Raw genomic sequence first — 15,901 nt, 5'->3', positions numbered from 1 at the left:
TGCACAGCTATGCCAGTTCTGCTTTCAATTTATTATACAATTTAAATATTTATTTAAAGAATACACTTAAAGCTAGAATTTAAATCAGATTTTCAAACTTAAGTGGTTCACTGGATTATTTCTACAGAATTCCCAAGGGTTATCAAGGCTATAGCTGATGTGTATTTAAGACAGCACTTCTGCCAGAAAACACAAACAAAAAGCAAATTGCACTCAACTCCCCTTTCCTCCTTGACCATTTCTTTGTCTTCATGTTCTCTTCCCAGAATAATGTCAACACACACGTTTCTACACTGACATGCACAAAACAAACAACAGAACAAATTCAGCTGAAAAAATAAACCAGCACAAAGCTATTTTTCATCTGGAATCCAGCTCATGGAACAACTTTACAGCTCCTGCACCAGCAGAAAGCAGGAATGAGCCAGTTCAAGATTTGTTTGCTAAATATTTCAGTGAAGCCAACAACACAGTGAACCCCCCCAATGCTTCAGTAACTTACATATATAAGCTATTCCCTTAAGAGAAAGCACTGAAGCGTGAGTAGGGTCACAAATCCAAGAATACTGAGGGGAAAAAAAAAATTTTTCAAGCCATTGGTCAAACTGAACCAAGATGGCAAAAATGGCACGCTGTCATTTAATTCATATTTTGCTTTAAAAAAAAAAAGCAAAAAAAAAAAAAGGGGGCCATTTACTGATATCAGACAATCATTTATTTAAGCAAAACCATGTGAAAAGAGTACTTGGATGACAAGTCCAAATCATACTCTGTAAATTACAGAATTTGTAAATAACTTAACACAAAAGTAACTGTAAGCAAATTTGAGGATGAACATTTCAATTCTGAATGAGGAAAAAAGCTCCTGGATAACAGAAGTGGGGAAAAAAGCCAACAATTTGGCAATTTAGGTAAAAGGCTTTTTTGTCAATGCACATGAGAAGATTCACATTGACACATGCAAGTAGCACTACTATTGTTCACTGCAATACAAGTACAGAGCATGGAACACACAAATGAAAACAGAAATAAATGTGACCATTACATTTTTTTCTTTTTTTCCTGACTCTGACTTGATGCAAAATCTTTTGACTTGCTCCTTTAAAGTTCTAATCATTCGAGAAATGGAATTTCATTGAAATCATTTGCTCCTGGTGTATCCAAAACATACTTAGGTTAACAGCTATTCATTCCACCAAAAGAAAAAGCATAACCTTTTATTTTCCTGCCAGAGTGCAGTGCTATTGCACACTAATTCTGTTTGAATGTTTATTTCACATTAAGGGTGCTTTTCTGCAGTCTATTTTAGGTAACTACCAGGGAGGGTTGAGTCCAGGAGTGCCAGGACACGCCTATGAAGAAGTTTGTGGCTCAGGCTCTAATGGAAACTTCAGCTGCATCAGGAGTTATTTGCCTGCAGTTTTCCACAGCTGCCCAGCCAAAGGTTAACAGGCTGTGGGATCTGCTGCTGGAGAAAGTTTCTCCTGTCTGCAGAACTTACTGAGGCTGAGGAGCCTGGAGAGACAGTGGGCAGGCTCAGGCTGATCAGGTACCCGTAATCTCTCGTACCAACAAAACTGCTTCCAGGCTGTGTGTCCAGACAGCCGGGCTGGAACCACCCCATCCTATCCTATCCCAGCCCTGCATTACATTCCTGGGAGGGGCCAGATCCAGGCTCAGACAGCAGCCACACTGACTCAGCCAGGCAACTCCACTGCTCCAGACTGAAACTGGTGCAGAAGGAGCCCTGTGCACCTGATCACAGGTCCCTTCCCAACACGAGGCTGCCTGTGCAGAGTGCAACAGGCCATTGTCCCATTTAAATAAAATCACAAACCTGCCAACGTTTCAAATTAATGCTCTTTATGAGCCTCATCAACTACCAGTCAGGAGTTAGTACTCCAACACTGAAGCTGAAGCAAACAGTGCCCTATCACCCTATCACAGGTGAAGGACTGGCTCTTGAGAGGGGTGTGATCAGCTGGGACAAGCTCTGAGTTATCCCTCAAACGCTGCTCCTGCTGACCCTGCTGCCCTGGGAGCAGCCCTGCCAGCACACAGGGAGAGGAGGGCACACCCAAGGACCAGATCTTGTGACAGGCAGGCTTCAGCAGGACTGAAATTTGGCAATTTGGGTAAAAGGCTTTTATAAAACACCTTGCAAATGCATATGCATTACATGCATTACATTACACCTAACAGCCTTAGGTATGAGAATGAAAGAGCTCATGGATGGGAAAAGCATTCTGAAAGAAATGCTCACTCCAGCCACTTCTCAGTGGTAAAGGCACATAAAGCAGAGAACATGATTTTATTCCTTAAACCCAACTTGAACTTTTTAGGATAGCTAGTTAAAAAAAGGGGTTTTAAATTTTTGAACTAAAAGTTGTTATACTGACAGAGAACATAATAAATTATACAAAATGGAAGTGTAACATACGTGTAGAGGTACCCAGTCACAGGAAAAATTAAATACTATAATTCTACTAAACAGCTGAAGACCATAGGATGAAAGTCAGTGCAATATCCAGAATTATAATTATACACAGTAGTCATCAGCAAATGTTTCTATTTCTGTAGCTGAGCATTAAATGACTTTGCACCTTGGACTGCTAGTTAGACCACACTGACTAATTCATCTCTGTCAAGCAGCTGACATTTGAAGAGCCACTAAATAGCAACTATAAAAGCACTTCCATTTCTCCATCCACATCCCAGGTGTGAGATTTTGAACCCACATGAACAAAATCGAGAGCATGTGACAGTTCTGTGACAAGAGCCTTACCCCTGCTTCTACCAGTATAATGGAAATCCAGATTTAGGAAAAAAAGTTTCATATGCAATGCTTCTGTACAAACAAAGCTTCACAGACAATGTGGTTATGTCAAGTTATTTGCTGTACATCTATTACAACTTACTGCAGGCTTATTTTGTATGTGTTTTATTCAGCCTGATATACTTTGAAAAAGAAAACTTTGGGGCATGGATGCAGTTCACTCAGTGAGCCTTCAGATTTCAGGGGGCATCCTTGAAAAAAATTAATTCCTACCATTAAAATACTTGTAAGTTATGTAAAAATATGAATAAGGAAGGTGAACAAGCCAGTAAGGCAGGATCTGTCAGGGGTTATAAAGAAGAAAAAAAAAAGTTAAGAAAAGCATCACTGTTTCTTAACACACCGCAGTAAAAAGTTCGTGCTGGGAAGTGGGAAGTCCTGAACGGAAACGGGAAAGTCGATCCGGCTCCGGGAAGCACCTGCCGGGCGGCAGCGAGCCCGCCAAGCGCGGCCGTAACGCACCGAGAGCCGCGGGAACGAAGCGCGGGGCGCGCACGGCCCCGAGAAGGCGGCACCGCCCGCGCCCGCCGGCCGGGCTGAGCCCCCAGACCGGGGCCAGCGCGAGTTCCCGCTGGACAGGGCGGGGAGCAGCGGGACTCGGCCAGCACCGAGCAAGGCTCCGGGACAGGAGGACACGGGCCGCCCGAGGAGGGTGCGCGGCCCCGGAGCTGCCGGGAGAGCCCGGGCGGGTCCCGCGGCCGCTCCCGCCGGCGGCGCCGCCCGCCGCCAACAACAACAGCGCCCCTCGCCCCCGCCACTCCATCTCCCCGCAGCGCCGCCCCATTGGCTGATCCCGCCGCCTCCTCGTCCCCCATTGGTCGCTCCCGCCGCCTCCTCTTTCCCCATTGGCCGCCCGGGCGCCCGCACGCCCCGAGTCCCCTCCCCGCCCCCACCCTGCGCCTGAGCCGGTCCCCGGCGCCTCCTCGCCCGCCCGGCCCGCCCGCCGCCCCTCACCGTGTAGTAGGAGAGCAGCCCCGCGTTGTAGTCCAGCACGAACCAGCGGTACTGCCAGCCCTTCATCACATTGGTCCATTTGCTCAGCGGGCCCTCCATGATAGACGCCATCTTAGCACCGGACCGGCACCGCCGCGCACGCCGCGCGTTCGGTGAGGGGAGCGGGGGAGAGACTCGGCGGCCGCCGGGCGGGGAGGGGCGGGGCACGCAGCGACGGGGAGGGGCCACGGGGCCACTCTGCCCCGGGGGGCGGCGTTTGCGCGCGCAGCGGGGAGGGGCCGTGAGGGGAGCGGAGCTCGGCGGGGGCGGCCCCGGGCTCCGGAGAGAGGGAGCTCGGGGTAGGGACGCTGAGGGCGCTGCCTGAGGGATTCCGTCCCCGCGGCTTCTCCTCACGGCCCCGGGGGAGGCAGAGGGCGAGGCGCGAGGCAGGGCTGTGAGGCGGTGCCGTGAGGGCACGGCGCGCTGGCCCTGCGGAGCGTGAGGGCGGGAGGGCGTCATCCTGTCCCCTAAAGCACTTAGGGATCTTTTAGTTCCTCTCTAGAACACCTGGCACCGCTTGGAAGCTTTGAGCGTCTCTCGCTGGTGTACTTGTCCCTCTGCCTCTCGGCTTTTTTAAGTGCCTTAAATCTAAACCAAAGTGGGCTTAACAATGGAGTCCGAGGGGGTTTCTCTTCAAAGCGCTCCACGTCCACAGTGTCTAAAACCCATTCATGACTCGAGATGACCTTTAAAAGCTAAGATTTCAATGTGGCACAGCTTTCCTGTGGACTGATCCAAGAATGTGGAATGAATTCCCCAGGAGCTACGAACAATTGCAAATCTGTTGTTCAGCATAAGGCATGGTTTTGGCACTGATCTCCTCTGACATAAGTACAGAACTTGAGCTGTGCTTTAACATGAAAACTTCAAAGGACCCATAGGGATACTCATGTTCCTTCCTAGGGAACAACAATAAAGCAGCAGAAGTAGTGTTTTTACCATGAGGTTTGTGTTTATCATGCAGTCTACCGTGTTCATTAGTAACTTTTTTTCCTTTCCCCCTTATAGCCCTTTTTTATTCTATTTAAATGCCTTTACAGTGGGCTAAAGCAGGTTTAGTGTCTCACAACACTACAACTTTATACTAAGTTAAACAAAATTTAATAGAAAATTACCCCTTTAGTGAAAAAGAATCACTGTGTTTGGTTTTAGGAAATAAGAAATATTCCAGATTTCTAATTGTCTCCCCATATCACATGTCACATCATACACTAGTTTGTCACCAATGGGAATTTGGAGCATTGATACTCCTCGGAGTCACCTGGTGGTGTATTTATGCGTGGAGTCACCAGTTTAGGGCGCCTAATGCACAATCTGATTTTGAAATCCAGCTTGTTAATTTAGATAACTTTTTCTTTTTCCAAGCTGCATATGACCTTAGTAGTCTGTTTTTGTTCTTTATTTTCACTGACTAAACAAAGCGGGGCTGCCTAGAGATTATACCCAGGCAAGCAAAACAAAAAACATCAGATGGTGCCAGAACATTACTAGTGCTGCCAGTTAAAGCTGTAGCTGGACTGGAGCTTTATTATCTCAGATCACTCCTTTGGCTCTATTATGCAACAGAAGTTGAAACAATGCAAAGAACTCATGGAACAAAACCCCTCTTGGCTTAACCCCAAAAAAGCTCTGTGTGGGCAGAGCATCCACAGTAGGAAATTCTCCACAGAAGAGCTTTTTATTTACCTTGGTTTGCCAGAGGCTGAATTTCCTGAACTTCAGTTCACACTGCATATCTTAGCAGTTCTTTGTTCTCTTTGACTCTTTTTTGTGGGGAAATATGACAAAGGCTTGCATGCAGCAGAAAAAAACAGGTATTTTAGGTATCTCGTTTTAGCTAAAAGTTTAGAGTAGGAAAAAATGTGTTAACAGGAATAAAAGGGGGAATTCAGCTCAAGGTTTCTTTTAGAAATGTAGTGTGGATAGTCTCTTAAAGTAATTTGGCAGAGATCAGAGAATCATTGTTTTTCAGAAAGCCCCACACAAACTGAAATAAATACATTTGAAATGGCAGTCTTTTCAAATGTATTTATTTCAGTTTGTGAATGTGCAAATGGAAGTGCATCAACCTGTATGATATACCCTGCTGACAGAGCATCCAGGGTGTATCATACAGGTTTATGCACTCTCAGGCCAGGATGTTCTGTGTCTGTCAGATAACTCCCTATATTGGGCATGGATCATGAGGGCACTACAAAGGGTTTAGGATGAACTACTTAGATCCTTCTGATAAAGATTCTTGGGGCCTATTTGAATTCTTTTGAAAGATCAATGCAAACATTTTAGTTCATTTAAATAAATCAATAAACTGAAATCAGCAATGTGCCATAATCTTTTTTTATATACTTTTTACTTTAAATCATTAGCATTGATTATTTTGAATTAAAAATGGCGTAAAATAGAAATTAGGGAGTAATTTCTTAATAGAAGGATTTGGTTTACTTTAACATGTTCTGTGTGAATTCCATCTGGATCAGTTACAAAGAGCTGTTATTTTCTGTGGTTATAGGCAGTTTTATTGTGATGTTCTCCATATTTTACACAACTCAGACTGGAGTGTCACCCTCTGTACCATTTAGTACCTACTGTCACCTGAGAGAACAATGTACTAGAGGTGTAATAGAACTGGGCTGAAGGCAGCAGCTGTTACCTTGTACTGCCTTTGTTTCATGCACTGCTCCATCAGCTGAAAATCTTGTCCAGCACCTTTCTCTTGCCTCCCAGAGGTCTCAGTTCTGTTATCCTGCCACAGTGTCCCAGCCACACACACATTTCCTGACCATGAAGTGGCCTCCAGGGTACTCAGACTGTCCCAGCAGGAATGTAGGGGGAAACCTCAGATATGCCCAGTCCTTCCTGTGTTTTCCAGGACATCCAATTTGCACCCTACTTTAAAAAATTTCCTCTGTGTTATTTTTCTTTGTCCGAGCATGGCCAGTAAATTATATTTTTGCCCATTACAGTTTAAATCTTCGTGGTTTCTAGCCAAAAGGGAGACACTGCTGGTCAGAGTGAATACCAGTGAAGGACCAGGGTAGACAATGGAAGCAAGAGAACACTGGAAGTCTGATTCTTTATGAAGAAAATGCTTTTCTGTTGTCATTTTGCTGAAGTTATGGCTGAACTCAGAAGAACCTCAGTGATGAAGTTGTGGCTTGTGGGTTTCCTTCAGGGTGTCTGGAGTGTGACTGGCACCAGTGAAAGTGGCTTTTGCTTCTCCCAACAGCTGCAATTGCTTGGGGTTCTGAGGAACATAAGGAAGGCATTTGAGAAGAGAACAAATAACATTCTGTTTCAGTTTCTTTTCCAACTTCAGAAATGTGCTGGTACTTTAATTTTGTATTGCTTGTCCTGTAAGTTCCCTGTGTCAATTACTGATAATGTAATAATCCTAATTAACAATTTATGTTTTAGCCTGATAGTGGATGATTCTTTTTTCGCTTGTTGATAGCAAATAATGTCTTTTATTTGTACCTTCAGGGAAACGTTCCTTCCATTTTATTTTTTATGGGTAACAAATGCAGTAATAAACTACAATCAAGTAGAAGATGGAGCATTCTGAGTCATCCTCAGTCTCCAGCTTCTGTCCTTTACAGGTATTTTCTAGTCCCTCTATGTACATCCCAACTACACTAAGAATAGGAGCACTGTCAGAGCATAAACATTTTTTATTTTATTTCTTCAGAATTATGTCTGGTTTAGGGGATTACAGAGAGAAAGATAGATGGGAGAGAATCACCTTCATCCTACAAGCAGTCATTCTTCAAAGAGGACAATTAAATCAAGCATGACAGTAAGTGCCACTGTAAGTAGATTTTCTGAATAGATTTATTATACTGTCACTGGTTTTAATAGAAATGTTTATGAAAAAAATCAACAAGACAGTGGAAGGAGGACAGTAGCTAGTTTCTGAGGCAAACAAATAATTCTCTTGGGCCTTTCTTGCCAATTCCTCTATGATTCTATGAAATAAAAGCAATTAGCAATACATTTTCCCAATTCTGTCCATTTTAATCTAGTTTTTTCTCTGATTTTAATGAATTGTCGTAAATTCATTAAATTGCTCGGGGATGAGGAACTTCATTGAGGGTTATGCAGGCCTTTCTGAGTCTTCTAAATGACTCCATATTAGCATATTCTGGAAAAAATCAAATTATAGCAGGTTGAATGGGAATCAAGTCATCACGTCTCAGAATCCCTGTTCTGGTTTTGCATATTGCTTATGGCTGTGTTTGGTGGAAGTTCACAAGAGAAGGGGCTTTTCTATTTGGACATTAGATCTGCCTTCCTGCAGTTCAGGATCTCATCCTTCCACGGTGTGTTTGGAGCTGCACTGGAGAGCGCTGGAATATTGGAGCCAGTTCTCCATAACCCATGGAATATGTTCAGCCAAACTGCAACACCATTTAAGACAAGGCTGAAGACTCTGTCTTGCATTTAAGATAGAGATTATGCAGAAAGTCAGATTTGTTCTGTGTGCAGTTATTTAATCCTCCCTGTAGCGCTGTCTGTCAGAGGGATGATGCAGCAAGGACGCGGCTGACTCACCTCGCTGGCACGGACCCTTGGCAGGACCGGGAGCAGTTTGTCAGATGTTGTTGCTGTGTGTTAAAAACAGGGAGTGGAGGTGCTTCATTAAGCAACTCCAGTGACTCACCTAATGGCCAAATCCTGTTACAAGGTCTGCAGATAAACACATTTTAAGGACATTATAAATTGGAGTAGCTTTGAAACAGTAACACAACCTAAATTTTTGGTGTGGTTTCTTAAGAGTAAGTTCAGGTTTTGCATGACAGTTTGACATAATGTTATCTGGGAGTTGCAGGAGTGTAGATTGACACTTCAGGACTCAACATCTCTTCAAGAAGTACATTTCTGGGCATGTTGAGAGGCTTGGCTGTTAAGAAATGTGATTATCTTCTGCACTCACTTTACTCAGAGGACAAAGAATTCCTCCCACATATCCTGATCACACTTGAGATCTTCAGTGTTCTAAGAGAAATTAATAGCAGTAAAAATTAAATGGGGAAAGCACCTTCTAACACATTCTGTAACTTAAACATAGTATAAATCTAATAGAAAATAATTTTTAAAATTACCTAGCCTTTATACTGAAGAAATGGTTATACAGGCTATATTCCATCTCTACGTTGGCTGAGCTCTGGTAATCTGAAAATCAATCTAGCAAGTAGAAAAATGCTGGAATGAATTTTGGTGACCAATTCATTGTCACCTTTGTATTACTTTATTATAAAACTTAAAATACCATAATTTTCTCTTGAGATCAACAGGCCATTGACACCTCTAAAATTCAGAGTTGATAGGGTGCTGGGCCATATTGTCTGTCTGTATTTTCACCAGGAAAGAATGGACCACAGTATCCTTGAGGATGATATTGTAATTCCAATGTGGCATTGTGTGAGTCTGTGATTCTTTGCTGAGTACAGGAGTTTAGAATTCACAGCGTGCTGAATCCCATTTCATACTCCTAATGCATTGCTGAGATGGGTAATGTCTCATTATTTGATTTAAACATCTTATCATCCTCCGAGCAGAATGTATTTAAAATTTAATGCAGAAGTCCTTGCTATTTTCTCAACCGCAAATAAGTGATTCCTACTTTAGCCTCCACAGGGGCTTTGAAAAGAGACAGAGGAATGCTGCTCAGCTGGAATGTTTCCTTCATTGCAGCTGTGGTATGCAGCCACTGCTACAAAAAGGCAAAGAAGTATAATCTCTTTTCCCAAAGCTTTCTCACCATCCCCTTTTTTCATGGTGTTTGCCCTATTAATATGTTCAGGGAAGGTTACTTGTTCTTTGTAGTTGGTTTAGCAAGAATGCAATACATCTATCATCATCTTCTCACAAAATTTAGACTTAGAGTTTGATGTGTAGCAAATTTAGCAAGGGAAAAGGTAAGAATAAATTAGTATTTTATTGTCACTATTCATAAGGATTATATGCTGTGTTTATTTTCAATTCAGGACTGTTTGTTTTTCTTTATACACTGTATTTATTTATTATTAATAGATACAGCAATATCAAAGGCAGTATTTAAAACTGGTGTTTATACATACAGATAGGTTCCAAAATATATGCATATTTTTAGGCTGTTATGAGCAGTATCCACACTCAGTGGTACAAAGTCATGGTAAAATCTGGAGGGGAAATATCTATTTCCCTATCTTTTTTCCCCCTGTTTGTTTTTTGTGTGTGTTTGTTTGTTTGTTTGGTGGGGTTTGGTTTGGTTTGATTTTTTGGGTTTTTGTTTTGGTTTGGTTTTTTGTCCAGGTTAATAACAGACATCTGACTCTGGTAATTTTTCGGGTATTAAATAAGTGATGAAAGGAAGGCTAAAAGTAAAATCAAGGAGACCTAGAGCTGAGCAATCCATCATAATACACAAGTACAATGTGTGCCTTTATTGCTCATTTAATTTCCATAACTAGAGGTATTAAAAGGGTCTCTGTTAAAACTAAGTTTCCATTGTGTCAATGTAGAATGAGTTTCTGTCTTCTCTACATTTTGTTCTGGAATAAGGTAAAATAATTTTTCATGAGGTCTAGCATCACTCCCAGGGATTTGTGTGTAGGAGGAGTCCATGAACAGTATAAGCCCTCATTTAATACTGCCCTGATTTTGGGATGGCAAAAAGATTTTTCTTTAGGGTTACTGTTTCTTGTGTAAGGATGAGAGATAAAACTAGCAAAGTTTATCCTACCAAAAACTGGAGAAGATTTTTTTTCTTCTTATCTGAGAATGAGAAAGTCCTTTTTCATGCCTACTTAAAGGACTTGCTTTCTCCTTGTTCTGATGAAAGCAAAAATGCAGAATTTTTTTTTCATCCTACTCAATTCTCTCTCTCTCTTCTATGAGAGAAGAAAAAATAAAGGGAAAACTAATTTAGTAGAAGAAAAAAAAGTGGTTGGCAGAACACACTCAGATTACTCCCCAAAAATCATGATGTGCACTTGGACCAGAATTTAGAAAGCAGATGGGTGCAAGCAGATGGGTGCTTTGCCACTGTGTCAGCTCTCAGGAGCTGTCAGGAGAATATTCCACTTATGTGTGAACTCTCAGACTTGTGCAGAATGCAGCTGCATCAGATCTCCAGATGAAGTGAGGCTTCAGTTCAGAGCAGCACCTCCTGCAGCTCCATCAGCTTGGAAGAAAACCCAGGATCAGGGTTCAAGGATCAGGGAAAGCCCTGGCACACCCTGGTGAGGTTTCAGTCTTGGGAGGCTGAAGACAAAAGCCTTGGATATATTACTGGATACATTAAGCTGCTGTCCAAAGTAAAAAAGCCACTCACAAGAATCAACTCCAGCTCAGGTGACTTCTGAACTGTAAATCATTGGAAGTTTGTGAAGTCCACCTGGGCAGTGTCACTACGTTTTCCACTCCTACCATTTTCCATAGATATTGGCTATTGCTGTACTGTATATAGTAAACAGAAGAAAAAGAAGAAAAATTGTATGTCCGGTGCAGCAGTAGAAAATTTCAGGCTCCCAGGGAGTAAATGGTTTGTTTTTTTTAATTATTTTAATTTGTAATTTCTGGTTTTGTTCTGATTTTGTTTTGTATTTTTTTTAGGAGGAGTCCAGCTTCCAGAGACTCCAGGTTGTGTCAATTACAACACTTTTTTCAGCAGATTCATCGTGTCACAAGAGGGATCTGCCCAGTGTCCAAGATGATGTTTGAGATTGAAAGATAAAATCAAAGCAGAGATTGCTGACTCTCCAAACCTCATAAAGTGATTTGTTTTTCTTAAGTAAGAAGGTTTTTGGTTTTTTCTTTTGTGTGTTTTGTTTGCTGTTAAAAATAAGTTGTTGGTTTTTTTTTTTTTCTCCTGAAGAATGGGTTTGTAAGGCTAAAACAATTAAATGCTGCCCAAAAAGTAAAAAGCAATAGATGTGATACATCTCGTGTTAAAATTGATCTAGCTTTTCTTATTTAACTAACTGTAACTCACAAAAAGAAGAATTTGCCTCTGCAGCTATTAGCACAGCTGGATAGAAGAAGAAGAAGAAGAGGCTGCTGTGGAAAAAGCTTTTAGCTAAACCCAGAAAGTTTGGAAGCAAAGTGAATGGTAAAAGTTAATGCAGTATTATCTTTCTTTTATTACTATGCTATTAAGAAGTCCTATCCAGGTACTACTGAAGCAACAATCAGATTCACGGAAAGAGGGTGAATTCATGCCAGCAGAATCAAAGGACTTGTGAAGAAACCTGAGGAATGGACTATCACATTTAAACTGGGTGATACCAAACTGACTTTCCAATGGGGACTGAGTGGTAACAGTTTGGAAAAAGCCAAATGATCCAAGAAATGTACAAAGAATAACACTGAATTAAGAAGTAAGACAATGCTTATACCACTGGTTTCAAGCACTGCCTGAATAAAACATCTCCTTAGGGGAGGAATACTCCAGATAGAAGAGTCAAGACTGTTTTTGTGTTCTGACCTTAGCCTGTGAATTGTACAGGGGAGAAGGGGAATTACCATTTCCATTAGTAAACTTTATTTGATTCATTCCAATACTGGACATGCTAGCTGGGTTATAAGTAAATGCTTGAATTGTGAGAATAATTAGTATTGTGGTTCACAACATTTATGCTCTAATTGCAAAAAGTGTTAAAGTAATAACTTAGCTTTGTAGATGGGGATTATTAGTGCCTGTTGAATTAGAGATACCTGAAGAACGGTAAGAGACCACAGTTAAAGGGTGTCAAAACCAATTTGCCTGGAATTTAGTTAAGAGAAAGTGACAAGGAAATAGAGGGCAAGAGCAGATTGGCCTCTGTATTTTGCCACCAAGATCAAATACACCTGCTGTGGGTTGCAACCTCACAGGCCTGGGAGGTGGGAGTATAAACCATACTGGACCTCTGTTATTCCTGTTTCTGGCACTCATTTGTTGTCTTTTCCCTTTCAGGATACCAGCAAGATCGTGTCACAAATGCTACAGAAAGCATCACATGGAAAGAAACCAAAGTTCCTCTTTTATTACACACACCTATGTCATCAGCCACTGTTATAACCCATCCAAATTAAGAACCTCTAGGCAAAATGGAGTAAATGATTGGATTACAAGAAACTTAGAAAAAAGTGGTAATAGATTTGGAATTGAATGTCCAAAAGGAGAGAGATGGATTTGTTTTACATTTAATCTTGAAGATACAAGATTTGGTAAAAAAACAAATAATAAACAAAAAGATAAAACCAGCACAGCAATTTAACTTGTATTGACCCCAAATTATCGATTGAGTCGTATTAGAAGACTCCAAGCAGTTATGGAAATGATAGCAAATGGAGCCACCCAGGCATTAGAGTTAATATCAAGTCAGCTAAGCCAAACAAAAACTGTAGGGTATCAGAATAGGTTGGCTTTAGACTATTTATTGGCCAAAGAAGGGGGTGTTTGTAAAAACTTTAATATATCAGATTGTTGAAAATTCATGACCACAGAAAAGTCATTCTAGAAAAAGCAAAAGAAATCAAAGAAGAAAAAAATATATATGCATATAATAACCCAGGTACCAGTCCAAAAATTAGAAAAAAATGTTAAAACCTAGCTGGTGGGGTAATGTGTTAGAAGAAATTAAGATCTTTCATTTTATGTGTTACAACTGTTTTTATATTTCTTCCTTGTGTAATCCCCTGGGTTTTTTTGCCAGCATAGTCCAGAAGATGCAAGTAGATAAGAAATATTGCTCAAGCCAAATGATTTACAAAGAATAAGAGTGGGGATTGTGAAAAATGCATGCATTTTATGATTGGCTTTTCACAAATATTGAAATTAATATTATATGTGCTGTGTTAGAAAGTAATGCTGTATTAATTCTCTTAAGTAGTGTGTTAAATATAGTTTTAGGTTACAAAAACTGTTAAAATGGAAACAATGCTATGTAAGAGACTTTAGTTTAAAGAAAGGACTCGCAGCGAGATACCAGCCACAGGACATCTAAATCTTTCAGAGAAAAAGAATTTATTGCCCTCTTATCAGAAGAAACAAACTTCTTCCCATCTCGAAGGCGCTGTTAGGATTAGAAGGAAGAAGCTGACCGCTGACCAGACAGAATCCTGTGTTTGAATGGAATTTATGCATCATGTATGAAGTGTATGAATATGCAACAGTCTATTACTTTTAAGGGTTAATCCTTTGTTTACGGGGGTCCTTTTTCAGGCTCGTGCTGCCCAGAAAAAGGTACCCGGACTGTGTGTAACTCTTTGTATCTATTGTCTCATATTGTCCTGACTCAAATTGTCCAAATTATTATTACTCTAATTGTATTACTATTTTTATAACCATTTTATTACTATTAAACTTTAAAAAAAAATTAAAAACAAGTGATTGCCGTTTTTCACAGCAGTCTGTTAGTTGAAAATTATCAAAATATTTTTGTGAGTTTTCTAATTTTGGCATTAATGCTGGGGAATTTTCAGGGTTTATTGTCTCATTTAGGGTCGAGAAATCTATCCGAAACACTGTGGGGACTCTGGAGCTATTTGGGAACAGTTCTTTTTCGAAATTCTTTTGTGTTGGATCAAAGGGTTGGCATTTGCAGGGGCAAAATTATTCTCTGTCTGTCTTGTATTTATTAAAGCAGCTGTCATATTCCAGCCTCCTCCTCCTCGTCGCACGGTTTGTGTGCATGGATGTGGCTGTGCGGACGAATCGTGACACAAAGTAGTCCCACTCGGTGCTAGGAGTGTAGAAGGAGAAAACGCGGAGGCACACCAGGTATCGGTTTTACGCGCTGCGTGGGTGGGGGGGGGGGGGGGGGGGGGGGGGGATCTCTCGGTGCCCGGCAGAGGGAGAGACGCGGAAGGATACATGCAAGCGCCGCAGTTTTCGGCTGCTGTGGTGCCGTGTACAGACCCGGTGGTGGCGGAAGTGGCGTGACAGGGCACAGGGATGCCGGCTGTGGCTGGACAGCGGCATGCAGCGGCTCGGAACCGGGACCGGGCTGTACCAAAGCTGCGGCCAAAGCAGTGGGGGGTGGCGCCGGACCATGGAATAGAACTGCGCATGCGTGCGGCTGATCCCGGAAGCAGCGCTGTGGTTGGATGAGTCGGCGCGGAGTGATATCACTGGTGCGGGGTTGCAATCCGCATGCGTGGGTAGTCATCATGGCGCGGGGGGGCGGCCGGGGGGTGCGGGAGGCGGCGGCGGAGCCGCGCCATCCAGCAGCTCTGAAGCGGGGGGCCGCGGTGGAGAAGGCGCGGCTCGGCCCCACGGGCGGCGGCGGAGCAGCCCCTCGTCAGCGGGAGATGATCCCGGGGTGGCGGGAGGCGGGAGGAGCGGCGTGGAGGCGGCGGGTGGCTGCTGCGGGGGGGGGGCATGGCGGGCGGTGGGCTGGTCGGCGGCTCGACCGCGGCGTGCAGCCACTGGGGGCTGGGGCGGCTGCTGGCCCGGCGGGCAGGGGCGGCGCTGACCGGAGCTGGGCTGGAGCGGCAGCAGGCACGGCAGAGGCTGCAGACGCCGGTGTAGGCGCCGCGGCGCCGGCACGGGCGGGCTGGGCGGGCTGGGGCGCCCCGGTCCCAGCGCAAGCGGGGCTGTGCCCGGACCGGGGGATTGCGCTGAAACGCCGGCAGGGACAGGGGTAGCCGTGGGGGTTTGTCCCGCGGCGGGGCCCGTGGGCAGCTCGGGGTGCGCGGCGTGCACTTGGACGCCAGGGCGGGGGGGGGCGGGCTCCCGCGGCAACGCGCACAGGGGGCGCTGGGGGCGGCGCGGCCGCGCCAGGCGTGCTCGGCACCGGAGATCCGGGAGCCGCAGGGAACTGCAAAGACGCAGCAGCGACGGGACTTGAGCCGCCGCCGGCCCCGCTGTATCGGCAAAGGGGGCGAGGGGGACGTGGGGGGCGGCAGGAGCGGCCGCGCTGGCAGCGGGGGGGGGAAGTGGCGGACTCGGGGGGGGGGGGGCCCGCAGTAGCCGAGACGGCAGGGACCGACGGCATGGCACAGGTGGGGATGGTGGGAGTGGCTGGGGACAGGGGGCCGGGACCGCGAGGGCGGCGGGCGGGGCGGCAGGGGCGAGCAGGACTGCGGGTACTAAAGCTGTGCAGTCCG

General features: G+C 44.1%; 1 protein-coding gene and 1 long non-coding RNA gene across 4 annotated transcripts in view; one reads left to right on the top strand and one right to left on the bottom strand.

The window, feature by feature from the left end:
• Positions 1 to 3,901, bottom strand: part of OSBPL9 (oxysterol binding protein like 9) — a 57,484-nt gene extending 53,583 nt beyond the window's left edge. The window contains 1 exon segment of the mRNA XM_036387485.2: positions 3,791 to 3,901. Within this exon segment, the coding sequence (XP_036243378.1) occupies positions 3,791 to 3,901 (111 nt within the window).
• LOC129046760 (uncharacterized) lies at positions 3,854 to 14,179 on the top strand. Of its 3 annotated transcripts, XR_008508515.1 has the most exons (5): positions 3,854 to 3,942; positions 7,310 to 7,425; positions 7,515 to 7,634; positions 11,423 to 11,600; positions 11,826 to 14,179. It is a non-coding gene; the product is annotated as an uncharacterized LOC129046760 (long non-coding RNA). The 3 variants fall into 3 exon arrangements; XR_008508514.1 differs by having other exon boundaries at positions 7,515 to 7,622; positions 11,423 to 14,179; XR_008508513.1 differs by having other exon boundaries at positions 11,423 to 14,179.
• Positions 14,180 to 15,901: the final 1,722 nt, after the last annotated feature.

Source organism: Molothrus ater, chromosome 9, assembly GCF_012460135.2.
Source record: "Molothrus ater isolate BHLD 08-10-18 breed brown headed cowbird chromosome 9, BPBGC_Mater_1.1, whole genome shotgun sequence".
Classification (NCBI taxonomy): Eukaryota; Metazoa; Chordata; class Aves; order Passeriformes; family Icteridae; genus Molothrus; species Molothrus ater.
The sequence above is the reverse complement of the archived record's forward strand: the minus strand, read 5'-3'. Positions and strand labels throughout refer to the sequence as shown.